Below are 20,992 nucleotides of genomic sequence, written 5' to 3' on the forward strand. Positions count from 1 at the left end.
AACTAGAATTTGCGAATATTTGACTCTTTTGGCACAAAAATATGCACAGCAGGAGCATTGTAGCGCATATAAAAATATGTGGGATGAGAATAAACGCATAAAAAAAAAATACTCAACAAATTTTTATCAAGCGGTAATCTTTCGTTTAGGATAACTCACAAATCTCAACTACGAGACTTTTTTCTCAAGTCTACTCTTAGGACTCAATTCAACTCAACTCTCTCTTCGAATAATAATCTAGTACACTAGTATATTTTTAAATTACAAAAGTTCCTAGACCAAACCAGAACTTACTTGGATTTGGACTTACCATTGCCTAAATGACTTGAGCATAAGAAAAGGAAACTCCACGGACTTAGAATCAAATTTGTACTAGGACACAATAACTATGAACTAAAAGGAAACATTGAACTTGCCAAACATCCATAAAGAGTTAATTAAATAATGAAAAGGTTGACAATAAGCAATTCGGTGTAAAAGAAATAGATTCGCAAGAAAATCGGAGCCCGTCAATTTGTTTGTTGACTGGTAGATGGGCAATTCATAAGCACTGTCGTAATTTTGTCCTTAGCCAGCACCTCTACAGTCTATATATAATCCAACACTATCTTAGAAATGTCTTAGGCCACTAGAGACGCTATTGCTTAAGTTCCAAAATTTCAGCTCATATTTCTCTCTCTACTGGGGCCTGAGGCGAAGGCTTAATTAAGCTAAAAAAATGACTCTGTCTCCTTCTCCGAATGGACAAGCAGAAAAGGGTAGCAGAATCTTGATCATCGGAGCTACAGGTTTTATTGGTCACTTTATTGCACAAGCAAGTCTTGCTTCCGGTAAGTCAACCTATATTCTCAGCCGGGCGGCTGCCCCTTGCCCTTCTAAGGCCAGAGCCATCAAAGCTTTGGAGGATCAAGGAGCCATTAGTATTCATGTAAATTATCTCTATGCACCTTTTCTCTTTTATGCATGCATGATTGCTTTTCTTTCTTTCGCTGAAGCATGCGAGAATGTGTGAACTTGTAGTGGGAAGAACAATAAATGCTGGAAAAAGGAGAAGATTCTGACAGGAGGCAAAAAATTAAGGTCATGTATTGTTTAACAGCAATTTAATAAGTAATAGAATGGGCTGATATAGTGACTCTTCTGTGTTCTTTTATTGCTGGTAATCTATATCAATTGCAAAGGTGGTCATTTGGTGGAAGAACAAGAGTCTGTTGCTAGTCTAATAGGGTTTGAGGCTTTTTGCACCAAAACCTTCATTCTTTTGATGCATTTTTCAAAACTTACCCTTGTTATTTTTCTTTGTAAGATTTGACAATCAATATATATATATATATATATATATATATTAGCCTCTATCAAGTAAATCTTAGTTCCCTAATACTTAAAATTTCCTCATTTCTTATTAAGTATGTACGCTCACGTTCACGAAATTGTGACAACTATCTTGCTATCAGAAACTATGGAAGTTCTTTCCTGAATTTTTTGAGCTTATTCCACTATAGGCTTTTTCGCCTATTATAATTTAAGTGTGTGTCATACATGTGCATGTCTGGGGCCATCATTGTGATGTTTGTTTGCACAATGAGGTTTTTGGTTGTGGAAATCAGGGTTCTGTCAATGACCAAGAATTCATGGAAAAGACTTTGAAAGAGCATGAGATAGACATAGTTATATCAGCTGTCGGTGGAGGCAATTTACTAGAGCAAGTTATCCTCATCCGTGCCATGAAGGCTGTTGGTACTATTAAGGTACGAAAATGACACATAGTGGTAGTATTATCTGGCAAGTTTGCTAAATCTGAAAATCCAGGTGTTGTACCAGCCATTGCTCAAGAAACTGTAGTGGGTATTCTTCAATATATTATGCATATATTAATCCGATCAAGAAAAGAAATTTAACGTCTTGCTAGTTTTTTTTTTTTTTTATATATATATAGAGATTCTTGCCCTCCGAGTTTGGGCATGATGTGGACAGAGCGGAGCCAGTGGAGCCAGGGCTGACCATGTACAATGAAAAACGAAGAGTCCGAAGGTTGATTGAGGAATCAGGAGTACCATATACTTACATTTGCTGCAACTCAATTGCCTCGTGGCCCTATTATGATAATACCCACCCTTCTGAGGTTTCGCCACCATTGGATCAGTTCCAAATTTATGGCGACGGCAGCGTCAAGGGTTTGTTCTATTATTCCTTGTTTGTGTGGTGCATTGCATTTCCACTTCCTGCGTAGCTTATAGTCTAAGGCCACTTTCATTAGTTGAATTACATTTGATGAATGCAGTAAAAGAATATGCAGGAAACGTTCATATACTGCTGTCAGATGTTATTGATACTACTATATAATTAATTACCCTCAAGGTATAAAATTTCTACGTAGGTTGCTTGAGAGTCCATATAACCCTAAAACTTGAGAAATGCCATGAAAATGGCAGGGATCAAGGAGGCAAATGACATGTTGGCGACCTACATTGCATTTGATAAATTTGTTTTGTCAAATGACAACTATTTTTGTAGTATTAGAGAGAAGGGGTCAGACCAAATGGAATACAATACAACAGCATTAGAGTTGACTGAAAGGAGTCCTCCTTTATTTACTCTTTACTACGAGTTGATTACGATTCATCATTGGTGTCAACTGCCGGTCTGCCGCTAGTTACTTCTTACCTGGTATTAACAAAAAAAAAAAGAACCATGGAACAAGTCAGACGACGTTGTTTGGATTGTAGTTTTTTGCAGAAAATTGCTTACTGTATATTTTTCGTGAACAGGTTTTTTTTTTTAATTATATTTTTACCTTGTATATATATTAAATCATATTTTTTTTAATAAAAATTTTTAAAAATAGCAATCCAAACGAGCTCTCTGCATTGAGGGAGAAAAGGATAAATTCACTTTAGCTGAGTTGAAATGTACAGTGTGCAGTTGATATAAGGCTTGCTTGGACTAGCAAGACATTTCCCTTTTCGATCCAGACAGACACTTTAATGTTGTTTTTGTCGTTCCAAGTACACAAGGAATAATGAATGCAACCGTGGAAGATATATCTTGTAGCTTCGTCTAAAACCACCTGTATAAGTAGTAGTAATATCTTTTACCTTCTATCGTGAAAATTGATCCATAATATTGGTTATTGGTTAAGAGAGGCTCTTGGCTATGGTTTTGAATTCCTATTTTTGGCAGCTTACTTTGTAGCCGGAGCAGATATTGGAAAATTTACTGTCAAAGCAACAGAGGATGTTCGGACCCTGAACAAAATCGTTCATTTCCGGCCCTCATGCAATTTTCTCAACATCAATGAACTGGCTACTTTGTGGGAGAAGAAAATTGGACGTACCCTTCCTAGAGTTGTTGTATCCGAAGATGACCTGCTTGCTGCAGCAGAAGGTATATCCACTCCCCCATTGTTTTCCAAGTTAATTCTTGAAAGATTTCTTCTCAATTTTTTGGGTGTGTTAATTAGTGTTGGTCATTGCAGAGAATATAATCCCACAAAGCGTGGTTGCATCATTCACCCATGACATTTTCATAAAGGGCTGCCAAGTAAACTTCCCTGTGGACGGACCTAATGAAATTGAAGTCAGTAGCCTGTATCCAGATGAGCCCTTTCAAACCATGGATGAATGCTTCAATGAATTTGCAGGCAAAATAGAAGAAGACAAGAAGCATGTTGTTGGCACTAAGGGGAAGAATATTGCACATCGCCTAGTTGACGTTCTTACCGCCCCCAAACTCTGCGCTTGACTGCATTACATAGCATGAAAAAGAGACAATCTTGAATTTGAGCACCAAATGTCCTTGCTCTTTCCCTTCTTTTTCTTCCGATGTCGAACCCCCCCGGCCCGCCCGCCCGCCTTCTCTTCCTTGGATTCTCAGTAGTTTGTGAAGGGTAAGGTCTTTTATCTTTTCTGTCGTACACTAGATGAAAATAATGAACTTTCTTGTCTTATATTTATGAGTTTGTGAGGGTAAGATCTTTTCTGTGGTACGCTAGATGGTTTGGGAGTTTCTACTGCTAGATTAGTGAGTCTGTAACGGGCCTTGGGGCCTCCACATTGCCAGAAAGAAAATTTGTATGAGATGATGAAAATAAAAATGGCCTCCTATTACTATCATAGATAGAACTTTTCCATACATAGCAATAGCATAGCAGTAGCAGTAGTAACAACCTCTTATGAAATAGAAGCATCTGCAGCAAATACCATCACACCCTTGAGAGCTTGATAAGTATACTCAAAAGCCTCAAAGGTTTTTGCTTTTTCCTTTTTTTTCCCCTTTTCCCTTCATAATATGTACTCCTTTCCCCTTTAACTCTAGGAGTAGTTGGCCACATACTCTATTATACCAGCAGCATAGACGGAATTCTTTACAACATCAATGGTGCATTATACCTATTAGGCTTCAATATATACACATATACTAGCACTTGATGAGTCATAGGAAAACCTGTGGCGACATGACTGGCCAAAAATGCAGCCACCATCTAATTAACACATCATTGAACTGAGACTTAGGACAACAAAGCCAAGCTACAGGAAGATGCCTTGGTTTATTCCCGCTAACAGAGACAAGCTACACATCATATACAGGCATGCGTTCCTCGATATATACACGGCACACAGGGCACTTTTTGCACTTTTCACTGCAGGTGCTGATTACATGAGCAAAATGGTGAGTACAACTGGTCTTCTTTTGATAGCAAGATGTATTATATTTGTCTATAGAAGCTGAGACATTTATCAGAAATATGTCATCATTATACTAAAAAACAAGGATTCGTGAGATATATTAAACAAGGTCTCGAGGGTTCTAATACTGCATTTTGAAGATTATAGATGAATGATGGCATTCTTGCAATTGCTCGAGTATAATTAAAGTGAGAGTTTGAAAGTTAGACAGAACTTTCATTCAATATGAAGTGTATTTTTTAAAGTTCTATAACTTGAAGGCTTACAAAACTAAGTTCTAGATTTGAACTTTTTGCAGACGTGAATAGTGCATGTATAAGTTTCAAGAAAGAACCCGACTGCAGAATTTGTGTTTCTAGTGACAGAATTTCTCAAGTTGCATTTATCCTAACTTGAATTTTAAGGAAATTAGTTAAGAAATTTCTTTCCTTGAAAAGTAAAAGGAACTTAATCCAAGTGAACGCAGTCTTTTCCGAATCTAATGGAGATGTTTCAGAATCCAATTCCCAGGAAGCAACAATTACGAAATTTTTTCTTGGTAAGAAAAGAAAGAAGACTCCATTAAGAATAAAAAATTATTAACAGCAGGAAGGCGAAGGATATACCTGCAAAGAATGTGATGCCTACAAGGAAGCAGAACTGTATCTATCTGCTCCTCAAAGCAAACTCTACATAGAATTTTTTCCTGAAATTGATAAAAGGGGAAGAAAAAAAACTTTCAAGTCAGTAACCCAATATGCATCAATTTAATAAGAGAAAAGAAAACACACATAGATCAAGTCAGTCATCTTTCACAATCTAGCACTTTTCTATCTAAAAACCAATTTAGCAAAACTTGGATCAACTTAATCAGAACTTTTAGCGCTTCAGTTTCCTCTCAAGGATTGTAGAACAAGGAAAAAGAATCTACTGAAGCATATAGTACACTGTTTAGTGGGACACTGAACATGGTCCAAGTTGTGCACTCGTAAATTTGTTTGAAATTACTGCCTTTTTGCAATCTTGGGAGAACTGGACCATGACATCTGGATGCCTTATCGCCTGCATGACATACCACTTTCATACCATGCAAAAGATAGCAACACATTTGGATACAACAAATTACCAATTAACTTCAATCAAGGTAAACATGTGAAACAAAAGCAAGAGGATCAGATCAGGTTGACTCATGCCAGTAAGTGAACATGTTCTGTTAGTCACCAAAAGCACAATTTTATAAGAGCTGACATCCAACACCTATTGCCAATATATTAAACAATCATATATTCTACATAATCTACCATCTGAATGGACTAGCAAAAAGCACTCAAAGTACTCATGCAGAAGGTTAATTCATGATAAAACTCAACAATTCAACTTGTTGGCCTATTGGCCAAATGTTCAAAATATAGACACTAAGTGGATCCCAATTTCTCTAAAATCATTTACTTTAAGTTGTAATTTTACATTTTGAAGTCTTTCAAACTCCTCCTGGCTAAACTTAGTGACCTCTGTTTGCTCACTCAATGCTGCTTGTAGCCTCCATATCTAGAAAAAGAAACAGAAACAAATTAGTATGATCCAATTCCGACAAAACCTTGATAAAACTGGCTTAAATGAGAAGGTGGACAAGAAACAAGAGCAAGGTATCCAGTAGACCAGAAAAGAAACTACAGAAATAATGTGAGATCACCTCCTCGGCCAGTTCAGATTTTGGCATTTTCTTTACAGCATCGGGTGAGAATGTGCTGTACCTGCACGTGAAAATTGGTTGTAGCACATAAGGTTTAACAATCAAACACTTTCATATAGAATGAGGGAACAACTTTCATAAGAATCAGGAACTTAACTAATGGATCCAGAAAAATAACATTAAGGAAGGAAAAGCTTGCGTTTATAATCTATGCAGAACAAAACAACCTGTTACCAAGCAATCCAATACTCTCTTGTAGCAATTAGGAACTTGCCAAATGCTAAATGAGATGATCCCACCAAAACATACTGCAACTCATGTATTCCACACAACAGGAAATCAAATTTTAGCCCTCACACACCTTGCCACTATTCATTTTGGAGATATATTACTCACATAAAAATGTAAGATGATTCTTCAAGACATCAATGCCTTACTGTGCACTCCCTCCATTTCAGATTGAATGTCAATCTTTGTTATTTTTTTTCTTTCAAATTTAAGATTATGATTTTGAAAGAAACATAGGAAACAAATGGATATATAGAAGATGAAGATGTGGGATCACAAGTTACTTGTTACAGGTTAACTGGCCCCATAAAACTACTTACTGTATTTTGTGAATAGTGAAGTATACAATCTCAGAACTATTCTGATTATGTTAACTTCAGGCTTCAGCGATCTGTCTCTTTTTGTATTAATTCACTGTCCTCTCTTAACAAAAATTCTAACGACAGTAACTGCTGTTTCAGCACATAAAGGGACTCGTAACTAGTGTAATAAATTTTGACTCCCACTACCCAGACAAAACAGTAAAAAGACATCTTGCCCAGCAAGGTAAGGTGTTAGCAAATTATCAAAGGCACCAGGCAATATTATTAACTAGCAGCTAAACATGTCAAGCAGTATATTTTTATAAGTAAACTAATGATAGATGCCAGATTTGCAATTCAACCAGAAAATCTCAGTTTTTCCTTTTTCATTTTTCCTATAATTCCAAGGTATGAAAACTTCAGCCTTAAGACAGAATTTTCTTGTCCGAGTAACAAGTTTCTCTTTGGCTCTCAGGTACAAATTATCAGCAATATCCAGGGATGTTCCAGGAACCGAAAGCCCACGAGTACAGGATGTGTAAAGGTTTACAAACAGCCATGCTTGAAAAACTTTGACCACAATAGAAGGGTGGAAGTGGGATTTGGAAAGAACAGGATCTGGATATTTTGCCTGTGGATGAGTTTTAAATGGTGTGAACTGGACCATAAACACCTCTCAAATGCAAAATTGTGCAAAATTTTGATATCAAGACCAATTTTGGTTGGACCTCATGAGTTTTCACTAATATTAAAATCCACAAACAGGACTGAGATAGACAATTACAAATATATTCATACATGTAAATATATCAAACCTAAGAGATAATTGGTAAGGTTGTTAATAACTGATATATAGACACACTTACCCTGATGTTCCAGCATAATAAAGGCGTGCTTGCTCTTCGCTACTTGATTCATCAATTGACCACCAACCCAACAACCTGCAATCAACAATATCCCTTTCTTATACAAAAACATTCAGTCATTATACTTGAAGTTTTCAAAGATCAGAAGGGTCATACTTTTTTCTAGTAGATTTAAAGCTAACCTTGATCCATGATGCATAAACCCCAAATAATTACAAACAGGTGTGGATATCCTAAAATAGATTCCTGCACCAGTATCACTATGCAGGAGCATAATAAGTTTCTCCACAAAGCGATAGATAGCAAATAAAAACCCAGCTCCTTGCAGCAACAAAAGGGGAGCAAAGAGGACTGGAATTGGTATATGTCTAGCACTGGATGGTGTTCCCTGAAATTGAACAAAACTAATTCAGGATCCTAATTCACTCATCACTGTATCTGCAACACTAATGGGAGACATATACCTCTAAGCGCATGAAAAGCAGGATCTGGAAACCTATTAGAGGAACTTTCATCACATGCCCACCAATGTCCTGCAAGCTGCACAGCCTACTCTGTTGATAATCTTCATCTGAGGATACTACTAATCCACTATTCCAGCTTAGATGCGTAACTGTTGCTGCAGATGAGCTGGCTGGTCTAACATGGGAACGTCTATGAATTGCAGGATTATGCCACTTTGTGCAAATAAGAAAGGCAAAACACTCTGCAACACTGAAAGCAAATATACCCACATAAACATTAACTTCAGAAGAAAAACTGCCAGTGCTTTTCAAAAGTACAAGTTTGAACTGACTGTACCCATAGTTAATGAACAAGTCCCACCAACCAAGAGCAGCAACATCACCTGCACACGGTTTTAGCAGGATAAATTATGATAACAAAATAATACTATGTAACATTAAAATAATAACTTGTCAATATAATAGATAATATTTATCTACTAAAGGATCCAACAACACATACACATATTCAGCTTACAAAAATCACTATGCAATTTTCCTTTACAAGTACGCCTATTAACGTAAGTGCTTGTACAAAGGGGGCATGGAGAGTCATGAAAACCCTATATATAACTGCAAACCATCAACTTATTGAGGGGTTCCAAAGAAGTACCTAATGAGTTGGTGATTACAGATCTAAACTGACAGATATCACGTTTGCAAAACTTTCAAAATAATTACAGGGATGACATTAATGAAATCTCACGACATATCCTCACAAACAGCAGTCAAGTTGATAAGAATACAAACATGAAGCATCACAAAGTTGTATTCCATAAGATACTAATCATTTGCTACTTCAGCATTCAAGGATCTCACATGTTCCCAATCCACAATGAATTTATCTACTGAATGTGTTACATCTGAACACCATTTGGTTCTCACAAACCAAGGAATCGTACTTTAGCCATATTAGCCTGTCACCTATTTGAACCCTTTTGGTTAATAGACATCTTAACAATTTAAGGTTGGAAGTGATGAATCATTTTTTTTGTTGAACATACTGCTGATCTTTCTACAAACATACACTTTTCACTCCCCACCTGAAAGAGGGGGCAGGTTATATCACAGTTGAACAGTCTGAACTGCGAAAACCCTCCCATAAATTAGTGCAGCAACAAGAAGCTTACAGACATGTTTGAGTTAGTATCCAAATTAAGGTCATCTAACATCAGTATTACACTTCAATCAATCCAGAAAGTAAGCAATTTACACATTACCACACAGCTTCAACAGAGTGAAGATTGTTGCAGCAATAAAAAAGACCATGGAGATTGCCACCCAAAAGTGCTGAGACAAAGAGAAATTTTGGTTAGAAGGTCTGAAAAAATATCCACATGATTTCATAAATACAAGTGAAACAAAGTAACAAACCAAGAACCTCCCACAGCTATGCAATTATATCACATAAATATTACCAAAGATGTTTGAAGGAGATTTGGGTAAACAAAAGAGTGTATAGTAAAACAAAAATGGAAATGATCCCACTTCTAGGTCAGCTGATTGCCGACAATGAATGGCAATAATACCACCTTTAGTATTTAAAACCATAAGTTATAAAACTTGATACTTACAGGCAGGGTTTCCCATATTGCTTCATCGCTCATGCTTTCCTCCTCCCCTGGCATTAAAGCCCTGCACATCCTGAAAAACAACTTTGGTGTTGTGTTAAAAATGCTCAAAGCCAAGTCTGCAAGAGTCAACTACAAAGTGGAAATTCTCATAACTGAGTTTCTTTATTGAACTGAAAACATTGAAAACATGTTTTTTTTGGTCAACATTGTGAGTCTATAACTATTTCCTTCATTTTAATGGAATTTTCGACTTCCCATCCACACATATAAACACACACAAAGGAGATATATGCAACTAAACTTCTTCCAAGCTAAGAAGATATCTTGGCAGGAAAGATATCTCACCTAACATTATCAACCAAAATTGCTGTTTCAAATGCTAGCAAGGGCAAAAATACAATCTTCAGATTCACAGCTGCAATTAACCAGTGTTCATGAGTTTAAGGGTCTCCGGAGATCAAGACTTGTTAGTAAAGAAAGAAAAGACAATTAGCCCAGAAACTGCAGATGATATTTCAAGTGTGCTGTAGAATATTAAATAAGAAGCAAATGGACGTATGATACTAGAAGAGTTTCAGAGAAGGTAAATACAAAAGCAACCAGCCAAAAATAGACAATAAACATTGCATAGGAGCAAAAATAACACTCTAAAACATGCTAAGTACATATACTAAATGTTGTCAGAAAAACCATACACATGAGCACAAAAAGAGAAACACGGTAATCAAATTTGAAGATGATACCATAAAAATAAAGAAAAAAAGAGAAGAAATTTATTGTGCAGCAAAATGAACAACATGCTGTTAAAATAAAAAAACATCAATAACTCTTGTCAAGGGATTTGGCAGTATACCATCATGGTTCTCGAGATATATACAGAGAAGTAGCTCAAAAGCAACAAGCAATGGTATCGCCATGACAGCATGAAATGGTGCCCACTGCTCATCGAAGAGTGCATCTTTATGTCATGATAAACGGCTTTGAAATGAACAGTTAATAAGAGTTATCTAACTGTTGACATATAAAATACATCAGACATATTGTACCATACATGGCGATCATGTGGCATCGAAGGAGCAGGTAAAGAGAATCTACCCCTTGCTACTACTACATGAAACAACCAGAGAGGAAGAAAAATGACCCTGCAAAAGTTAAAAATCACAGAATCTTCTCAAAATGTGGACATCAAATTCTTTCAAATGCTCATGGAACTGTAGAAAATATATCAAAAAGATGGAGAGATTTTGAAACAATACATGCGATTAATTGCACCCCTAGATGCACACCCAAAAATAATATCAACCCAACCTTCTATTCTTACTTTGTTAGTCCTTATATGTAAATTGGAGCTACCAATTCTTTTTTTTTTTTCTGATTCATGACAGCTTGGCAAATCAATGACCGAAGAAATAGTGTATCAATCATCTGATCTTATCTCTAAATTTCCTCCTGGAATGGAATACTGCTAGAAATAATCATACGGCTCTGCTCTGTGAACAAAATCCTCCAAGTTTCCCACTTTATTATTTTTTCATGTAGAAATCACAAGCAGAGTAGCCAAGCAGCAAAGTAAAATATCTAGCAGGCAAACCTAAATTTGCCGCAAATCCACGCATGAAAAGAGAATTATCCACAAAGACAGACAGACGGAGAGAGAGGGAAAAAAATAGCATACTACAATCAGTAGCAGTAGCTTTTAGGATTTAACAAAAGCCATAATTCATCAAATTCCTCTCTTAATTTCTTAAATCACTGGGTCCAAATTGAAGATAAATTCATCAATTATAATTTTCAGAAAATATCTGAAGTGCCTAAACATACACATCCAATAAAAAGGTAAGTTCAAAAGCAAGCCACTTTCTTATATTGGGTAACTATACTTTTCAAACTATCCCAAAATTCAATGGATGTGACAGTTCTCCTCACACTAATATACCCTTTTCTACAGCTTATTGCTACTAACAATTTTTTTGCTTGAGTAAATATTTGTTAAAAAAAGAAAAGGAAAAAATCAAGACCGGCATCAGAAAGATTAATTATTTAAACTAGAACACAAATTCACACCAATCTCCAGCTAAGCAATATTGAGACTGCAATTAACAAGAATTTGAAAAATATTGACAAATGCTGAATAACCAAGTAATGAAAATGATAACCCTGAATAACCCTTCCCAAATTTCACCAATCCCATTTTGTGTACGTGACACATATATACGTAGAAACGTATAAATTAAAAATAGAAAACGAACCACCAAGAATGATGAAGCGTTCGATCAAGCTTTAGAGCGAGAAGAAGAGTGAAAGTGAAGAGGAACCCATGAGCTAAAACTGCTTGCAAAGACTTGAGAACTCTTCTCCAACTCATAATTCAGTTTGTAGAATCGATTAGAGGGAGTGAAGAAAGGGAATTGCAGAGAGAAAAAATAAAAGGGAATTTTTTAGTGAGGTAAATTTGAAACGGGATGGTACTAGAATTACAAGCCAATGACTCGATTAGAAGGAACTGATTTGGTGAGAAGTTTCGGACAATTTGAACAGCGGAACTAGAATAAAGAGTACCAGTAAACAACAACGTTTGATTGCTTTTGCAGAGGTTTTTGTATTGTATTTTTTTTTTTTTCATTGATTTGTTCAGCTGTTTGATACTTGGTTTTCACTTTTCACGCCAATGTTGTTGTTTAGTTTAGCTGCGGGAAAATTTTAGACTGACCAAAGCGCCATTGAATCTTTAGCCGGAAAATGTAACGTTTGTTTGCAAGTGAAGGGTGATTTCGTCTATTTGGTCCACAAGGACATAATCACCATTTTTTTTCCCCTTAATAACAAAGGGATGTGATTTAAGCAACACAAAAAGTTGAGAGATTACTTATATTTTATAATTCTAAAGATGGCTCATCCCCTTCCTCATGTTCTAAAATTCCTATCCACTCTTCCCCTGTCCCCCGTTTCCTTTACCCCCTTGCTCGTCCTCTTCCATGTCTCCGCAGTTGGCTAATCATAATTTTATTTTTTGTTTTGACATTATTTGTTTACATATATAAAACAATAACAACTTTATAAATTGTTCTTTTACATTGTGTTTGGATTGCTAATTTATCCCAAATAATATTTCGCTTGCATCATAGACACATTTTTCAATTCACTTTTTTATATTATCAATTACTTTTTTATCTTACATACATCACATCACAAAAAGTGCTACAATAAATATTCCAAATAATACTCTATCCAAACACATTTAGCTAGCTAAATATTCAATGTGAAATCAAGTTTAAAAATCATTTTGATCTTTTGAATTTATTTTTCCACATTTAATAGCAAATCCAAGTTTATAACCGTCATATTTGTTTTTATTTCTTTGGTAAACAATTTACAGCGTGTGAAAAAATTCAACTAAAAATAACCAAATCATCATTTTATCATAAAATTATGATATTTTAGTTCTCAAATCATAATATATATACACACACATATATATATATATATATATATATATTTGTGTGTGTGTGCCCGTGCAATTATATATATATTTGTATATGTATGTATGTTTGTTTGTATATGCCTCTGTTATTAATATGTAGTTATAATGTACATATGTGTGTCTATATACATACATACACACACACACACATATATATATGTATATGTATACACACATATACATATATACACATACTCTTTTTTAGTTTATTACAATGGTGAGGAATGGAATGTTGGATGTGACGGAAGTATCCTTTCTTGTCCCTATCCCATTTAAAAGGGGAAAAAAATCCTTATGATTAGTTCTCAAATCATAATATATATATAGTGTGTGTGTGCGCGCGTGTATATATATATATATATATATATATGTATATGTATGCATATATGTATGTATGTTTGTATATGCTTCTGTTATTAATATGTAGTTATAATGTACATATATGTGTCTATATACATACACATACACATATAAGTATACACAAACATATACATATATACACATACTCTTTTTTAATTTATTACAATGGTGAGGTACAGAATGTTGGGTGTGACGGAAGTATCCTTTCTTGTCCCCATCTCATCTAAAACGGGGAAAAAATCCCCTTTCCCTCCCCCCACCTCACGGCCAAAAAATGATGAGAGAGAAGGATTCGATGCCCCCACAAAGATAAAATGGTGCCGTAGCTATTTGTTATTGGAAAATATAACAAGATGAAAGCTAGAAAGCAAAGTGAGAAACATGAAAAATATCTAGGTTGAGAAATAGCAAGGTAGGTATACTTTGACTCATATACTCGAAATCATTCAAATTTTTCTCTATTATAAAAAAAAAGGTGTAAAGTTGGCAAGACTCTTTAGGGGGGAGGATTTTTGGCTTCAGGCTTCAACAAGTGGAACGGGGGTCAATAGTATAAGGTATAAGCAAAATAGAGAAGAAACAAACAGAGTGTAATTGTAGTGATTTGACCTCTTGAGAATTATAAATTATATAGGTGGTAAATATATATTTTTTTGTCACAACGATAGGATCCCTATAACTTAATCTAGTCTAATCTAGGGGGAGGGGGAAGGGAACTCGATGTGAGTAGAAACTCCATCGAAGATGGTCACTGAAAACCGTCACATATAATGACAATTTTCTGTGAGAGGTAAGAATCGAACCCTTGACCTCCCAAACCACCAAGCCTTAGAAGGCTTAGCAGTGTGGCATATAGGTGGTAAATATAAATTGCTTCAATTTTCCATTCCAGCATTTGTGACATGTCATACTTGACATCTAATCGGTGGGACAAATTTCAATAAAAATCTTTTGAAGGGACAAGATGAGACATAGCATCTTATTCAAGGACGCTGGTGCAATTTGACCTCGCTTTTGTCTCTTGTTATACATCTGCATCAGCGGCCTATTAACTCAGTTGGTTAGAGCGTCGTGCTAATAACGCGAAGGTCGCAGGTTTGAGACCTGCATGGGCCATTTCTCATCTTTTTTTTGGGTTAAATTAATGATCCGCAAGGAATATTAATCAGATTAAATATGCAGTTGGCCTATTAGCTCAGTTGGTTAGAGCGTCGTGCTAATAACGCGAAGGTCGCAGGTTCGAGACCTGCATGGGCCATTTTACATCCTTTTTTTTTCGGTTAAATTAATGTTGTGCAAGCAATATTGATTTGATTAAACGGGAATGAGCATTGAGCATGAAAACAACTTTGTCTGTTTTTTTTTTCTCGTGCAGCCAACTTCAATACCGTCTCGATACGTTTTTGTTGGAGGAGAATCCGGAAAACTCAGATGGCCCGAAAACTATTACTCCTATTTGATTTACTCGCTCTGTTATATTAATATATTTTGTTGTTTTCATATTTATGTATTAATAGTTTCTGGCTAGGTACAAATCTAATGAAATATGGTATCTCCTTCATGTTGTCTGCGTACTTTGTGTAACATGATCCATATACAAAAAGCAATGGAAAGATTGATACTGATAAGCTAAAATTGACTGAAACTCACAACAAAGATCCCTTTTTCAGAGAAACAGTGGCAACTGTATGCTTTACTCTCGTGTTTACTAATTTAGACTACTGGATGATATACACAAAAATAAATTTTTTTTTTGGGAAGGAATGAATATACACAAAATTTAGAGGCAGCGCATAGCATAGCAACTCTGGCAATGATTAGAGTTGGAAATGCGCAAGTTGAGCACTAGAAATTTGAAACCAAATATACCCACTAGTAGTGAATATATAGAGTAAACCCCAAGTGAAAACATGTATCCATATATATATGAGAAGATGACCGACATCATGATCAACCTTGACACTAGTAATTAACAAAGACAACACCCCATGAGGCCATGACCATGACCAACGACCCAAATCCGAAATAAGTAAATTAAGGCAAAGAAGGAGTCAAGGAAGACCAAGTAGAGAAGGCAGGCAAGGAATCAGGCCACCAGTATATAACATGATATATACATTTTTCTTCTGAACTCAGTCGTCACAAGGTCTCGTGAGTGATGAATAGCTCTGAAACTTGCTTGCTTTGGTAAAAACTCTCTCTTCTCTTCGTTGGACCACCGGAGCTGGAAGCCTAAATCAGCATATCGTACCAATGGGAAGATGCAGGAGGAAAAGTTGTTATATATGGATGGAAGTTAAAGCCCTATCTTGGAAGATTAAGTCTCGACACTTCTTCTTATGATTGTTATGTCATGTACATGCTGCCGAGAGAGAGAGATTGTTAAAAGAGACAAGAAGCATCTCGTCGCTAGAAAACAAACTCACCACTGACTTCTTCTTTTGCCCCCCCCCCCCCCCCCCCAAATGAGATAAAGAAAGCTATCAAAATCCACATTTCTTTCTTAGGTTTTTATATCAGGTTTCTCTCCTCACGAAAAAGATCCTTCGCTGTTTCTTCCCTTCTTATCCCACTCTCCATCTTTCTTTCTCTCTGTGGCATTGTCTAGTAGCACAAGCAATCCGAGTCACAACAAACTTGGAACTCCCACCAACCACAGTCCCACGTTGTCTGTTTCAGACTTTCAGGCGTTCATATATATTCCTCAGTGGAAATGTGTACTCCATATCGGGTGCGATCATATCAGTAGTAGTGCTAAACTCAACCCCATCAGAGTTGTGTGTATTTTGATCGACAATAATACTAGGGAAGAAACCCCCTTGTAAAGTTGTAATACTACGTATTGATGATACTGAATGGCTAATAGTTGGACACCAGCACAAACTAATTATTGTTGAAAAATAAAAACCCCACAAAAACACACCAAAAAGCACACAGAATAACACACAAGGAAGATGAAGAAACTGATTATAATGTTAATATAGTTAAAGGGACCTATGTTCAAGGATATTTATGTTGGTTCTTTGTCTCTTAACATTCCCTGAACCGGACTCATCACCGTTGGTTTTCTCCATAACTGCTTTAAGGGCTTCCTGTATTGAGCTGATAGAGTACTGTTGCTGCTGCTGCTGCTGGTCATCACTGTCTGTATCATCCTCCCCAGTGATGAACAAAACATTCTTAACTCTACCACCAAGAGTTGTTATTTCAGCCTTCAGTGTTCTCAACCTCAGACTCTTTAATGTCTTAATGAGATCAGGCAAGAGATCAGACCTGTCTTCGCAGCACAATGAAGCTCTTATCACCAACTTACCGTCCTCATCAGACGCATTATCAACTGTTAACTCATCAATCTCAGTTGGAACTGGTGTTGATTCAGCTATCAAAGAAGTCTGCCTCTTTAGCTCCTTCACATGTTGTATTACTTCAGCCAGCAATGATGCCTTATCCGTCTTAACCACAAAAAAGTAAATGAGCGAGTTAGTAAATGTATATGCTTTTAATAGTAAAGCAAGGATATAAATCAAGATAACAAGTCTGAACATGCATAGAAGACGAACTAGATATTTCAAGATGTGTGGAAAGAAGAGAGGAGAGGGTTGGGATGCGTAGTTGAAGAATGGTTCTTAGGTAGATACTTTTTGATCATTTTAAGGGTGGACTGGGGTTTATTGAGACTAGGCATGGGGGAGTTTATACTTTATAGTGTGCAAATAAGACTGACATGAATGCTTCCTTGTCTGTCTTTATTTCTTTTTAACTCTCTAGTTATATCAACTGCAAATCCGGCAAGAATTTTCCAATTTAGCTTTTCAACTGCACCGTGGTTTCTCTTTTTCATATCAACCATGCGACATTAACGCTTGTTTCCCTTTTCCATTTTTTTCTTACCACCTTGGAACTACCACAACAATCAGAACAGAAGAATATAACCACACAGCTCGAAAGAATGGATCCTTAAAATAATGCTGCACAGATATATCAAAAGAAATAAAGTATACCAACCAGACTATTATCTAATATCGATTCTGCTAGTATGCCACTTTCCGTACCTAAATTTATTCTTCACTCTTCTTCTATTAAACGTGAAGAATTCCTCTTCCATACTTTGACAAATCTAAGTAGAATCTCACAGGAAATCTATTTAGAGATCTTTGAATCTGAGAATCTTAATAAGATAATTCAAAGCATAAAAGGAGGAATTAATAAACATGTGCAACACAAAAAAGACCATGCAGGAATGAGAATAATGTGCTTATGATTAGTTAGTTGGTTGGAATGTTGGTGCATACTTTGGTGGTATTAGGGAGCAAGCTGCGAAGCTTAGCAAGATGATTATTGATTCTTTCCCTTCGTCTCCTCTCAGCTTCACTATGACTTTTGGAAGCAGCTAGAGCTTTAGCATCCATGATCTCTTGAGCAGTCATTTTTTGCAACTCAGCTTGAAGCCCAAAAGGAGCTGCTGAACTAGCTTGAACCACTTGACCTAAACAGGTGTCAGAAATAAGCCTGAGATGGTCTGATGATGAACCCTCATACGCAAACTGCAGACCAGGAGGAGGAGGTCTCCTATTGAATAAACCCCCGTAGGGTGATGGTGGTGGAGGGAGAAGAAAAGGGTCGTGATCGCGAAACTGATGAACTGGATTGAAGCTGTGAACTTGAGGGATTGTCCATGGCAAGATTGGTGATACTTCTGGGAACATCAGTCCTCCTCCTCCTGATGACCTTCCTCCACCAGCAGCTGCCAAGTATGCATCAGTACTGTTGTGTTGCTGCATCTCTAGCCCGCTTGGTTGAAGATGTAACTTTTCTTGGAAGCCCTGAATAGCACTATTTGTTATGGTTTGAGGAGAAGAATGATCAGTTTGTTGATCTTCAATGTTGTTGTCGCACATAATAGACAGTAATACTAAAACTAGAGATTCCTAGTATAAACCACTAGCATATATAGGTAGGATGTGAATATGTTCTTCTCTTCTCTCTGCACACACTTTATGAAAGTATATATTTATCCAAGTCTACAAAACAAGCATCGCATTGGATGACTTTTGGATTATTCCACTAGCTACCATCCATGCTTTCTTCACATAAAGATGAAAAGGAGGAATACTAAAGAAAAGGACGGAGAAGGAACTTGGATTCTATTTCCTCTGGGGGTGCAAAAGGGATTAAAAGGGATGTTAAGGAAGAAGAAAGGATGAAAAAAAAAAAAGAGAGAGAGGAGAGAAAAGAAAGACAGACAGACCAGAACAGACCTTGGTTTGGCTGTTGATTTGTGATTGAAAAGTCTTTCTCTTCCAAACGGATCTTTAAAACTTTGGTAGGTTTCTAATCTTTCTGCCACAACCTTTGTGGGGGATAGAATGAATCCGAAATGGTGATGACGGATGAGATGATGAGGCTCGGCCCCTTTTTATCCTACCATCAACTGAGCATAAGCTTTCCCTTTCTTTCTCTCCTGTATGCTTTATTGGTTGTATCCTTTTGGCTCCTTTGTTTTCTTATGGGCCCTCAATAGTCTTCCACCTCCCTCCACTCCTCACATATATAGAGGAGGTGTGCTAGTACTGTTGGTCTTACTTTCCTTTCTACTTACGGCATACTCTTTTCTCCCTCACGATCCATTTCTGTAGCTATCAGCCTTAGTAGCGAATTTCTTTTTGGTTCCCGTATTCATGTTCTGACACAATATTCATATTCGGACATAATTACTATAGGATAGTATAGACATTCCCTTAAGAGCAGTATAAAATATGTACGAGTACTTAATTATATATATATTGATTGATAGTGTATACGCTATTATATAGTTAATTGGATGCATGAAACATATACTCCCTCTGTCCCATTTTGATAGCTCTAGTTTTTTTTTTTCACACAGTTTAAGAAAAAATACTTAACTTTATTGAAAAAATAAATTTAGATCGCTATTTTTCTAAAATATACTTACATTAAATAGAGTACAACTTTATATTAATTACTCGTAAAAACTTGAATTGATGGTTTGTGGGAACTTGAATTGATATAAATAAGCTTGAAAGAATAAAAAATTGGCATTTCATATAGTATCACTATGTTTTGGAAAATCTAAATGCATTAAATGGGATATGTTATATTCAATAACAATCTATATTAAATAAGATAGTTTATAGTAATAACAACTTACATTGAATAAGGGTATTTTAGAAAAATTTAAAAATAACTACACTCTTCAATTGGAAAGTGGACTACAATTTGGGACAAATGAAAAAGAAAAACAGGACTATCAAAGTGGGACGGAGGGAGTATAAAATTTAAAGTTTAAATTTAAATTCAGATATATATGTCATCTAATGATAAAAGTATATATATATATACTGTCAGTATATAAAATGTTAATCCTATATATTGAATGATGGTTGTAGAAAAAGTATTCTAATTAGTCAAGTTTCGTGTAAGAAAACTTTCGGCCATATGTCATTGTGAAAAGGAAAAGAAAAAGTTTTAGTTGGACTGTGATTTAGTTATATTATGATCAATTAATTAATTACCCTTTCTCAAGTAAAGTAGTGCTATCTTTTATCAAATGGGATTTGATAGTAAGCTCTACATTGGGAATCTCAAAGAAGGAAATTTTTTTTTTTTTTTTTTTTTGTTTTTTTACCGCTATGCTATGCAGTGATATGGGGTTTTGTTGTATAATCTTGAAGGAAGCATGATGGTTTGTGATTGGTCCAAACTTCAAAGCGTATAATTACATTGTGTAAGTGCTGCTGCGGCAGGATGAGAGAGAGAGTAAGAATTGGTAAGTTGGGGGAAACACAAACACAACACAGTGAGCACACAACACACAGATTGTCGACCGACCAAAGACAGCAATATTTATTAACAAAGCAGAAAAGATCAGAAAGAGAGAGAGAGATGGACAGAAAGAAAAGTGCGTTAGTGTGTGTTTGTGATGTATCATATTCATTCATGTTGTTTGTTGTTTGTTGTTGTATCTTGTATGTGTCTTGAGTGTGATGATAGAAAGGGTTCTTAGCTTTTCTTTCCTTGGTTCAATTGCCTTAGGTTGGTATGGGAACCTAGCTCCTCCTCCTCCTCCTCCTCCTCGGTCAAGCCCCCACGTTCTTCCCATATTATTCCCTTCTTCCTCTCCATAGCTACTTCCACGCCAGCACTTTCTGCTCCCCCCAAGACCCCTTGTAATCATTGTGTCTTGGAACACACTCCTTCCCTAGTACTAGTACTATTACTATTACTATCTATCTATCTATCT

General features: G+C 36.1%; 3 protein-coding genes and 2 non-coding genes across 9 annotated transcripts; 3 read left to right on the forward strand and 2 right to left on the reverse strand.

Annotated features, from left to right (window-relative positions):
* Positions 1-635: 635 nt before the first annotated feature.
* LOC113753071 (leucoanthocyanidin reductase-like) lies at positions 636-4,112 on the forward strand. Of its 2 annotated transcripts, XM_027297151.1 has the most exons (6): positions 837-928; positions 1,021-1,080; positions 1,608-1,748; positions 1,937-2,174; positions 3,181-3,384; positions 3,476-4,112. In XM_027297151.1, exons 2-6 carry the CDS (start codon positions 1,036-1,038, stop codon positions 3,739-3,741), a joined length of 894 nt encoding a protein of 297 aa, XP_027152952.1. In that variant the 5' UTR covers positions 837-928; positions 1,021-1,035; the 3' UTR covers positions 3,742-4,112. The 2 variants fall into 2 exon arrangements, with proteins under 2 accessions (XP_027152951.1, XP_027152952.1); XM_027297150.1 differs by lacking the exon at positions 1,021-1,080 and having other exon boundaries at positions 636-928.
* On the reverse strand, positions 4,082-12,539 carry LOC113753069. The gene is made up of 14 exons (XM_027297149.1): positions 12,140-12,539; positions 10,942-11,032; positions 10,744-10,828; positions 10,236-10,305; positions 9,891-9,960; positions 9,537-9,606; positions 8,615-8,660; positions 8,278-8,527; positions 7,996-8,201; positions 7,814-7,888; positions 6,358-6,418; positions 6,132-6,212; positions 5,291-5,370; positions 4,082-4,648 (listed from the first exon to the last, which is right to left on the reverse strand). Exons 1-14 carry the CDS (start codon positions 12,253-12,255, stop codon positions 4,570-4,572), a joined length of 1,380 nt encoding a protein of 459 aa, XP_027152950.1. The 5' UTR covers positions 12,256-12,539; the 3' UTR covers positions 4,082-4,569.
* Positions 12,540-14,773: 2,234 nt separating this feature from the next.
* TRNAI-AAU lies at positions 14,774-14,847 on the forward strand. The gene has a single exon. It is a non-coding gene; the product is annotated as a tRNA-Ile (tRNA).
* Positions 14,848-14,915: 68 nt separating this feature from the next.
* TRNAI-AAU lies at positions 14,916-14,989 on the forward strand. Its single transcript has one exon. It is a non-coding gene; the product is annotated as a tRNA-Ile (tRNA).
* Positions 14,990-16,189: 1,200 nt separating this feature from the next.
* On the reverse strand, positions 16,190-19,225 carry LOC113753699 (transcription factor bHLH30). 4 transcript variants are annotated; one of them, XM_027297924.1, is made up of 3 exons: positions 18,990-19,224; positions 18,024-18,554; positions 16,190-17,183 (listed from the first exon to the last, which is right to left on the reverse strand). In XM_027297924.1, the coding sequence occupies exons 2-3, from the start codon at positions 18,510-18,512 to the stop codon at positions 16,716-16,718; spliced, it is 957 nt and encodes a 318-aa protein (XP_027153725.1). In that variant the 5' UTR covers positions 18,513-18,554; positions 18,990-19,224; the 3' UTR covers positions 16,190-16,715. The 4 variants fall into 4 exon arrangements, with proteins under 4 accessions (XP_027153725.1, XP_027153723.1, XP_027153724.1 ...); XM_027297922.1 differs by having other exon boundaries at positions 18,024-18,564; XM_027297923.1 differs by having other exon boundaries at positions 18,024-18,564; positions 18,980-19,224.
* Positions 19,226-20,992: the final 1,767 nt, after the last annotated feature.

This window comes from Coffea eugenioides, chromosome 11 (genome assembly GCF_003713205.1).
Source record: "Coffea eugenioides isolate CCC68of chromosome 11, Ceug_1.0, whole genome shotgun sequence".
In the NCBI taxonomy this organism is placed as follows: domain Eukaryota; kingdom Viridiplantae; phylum Streptophyta; class Magnoliopsida; order Gentianales; family Rubiaceae; genus Coffea; species Coffea eugenioides.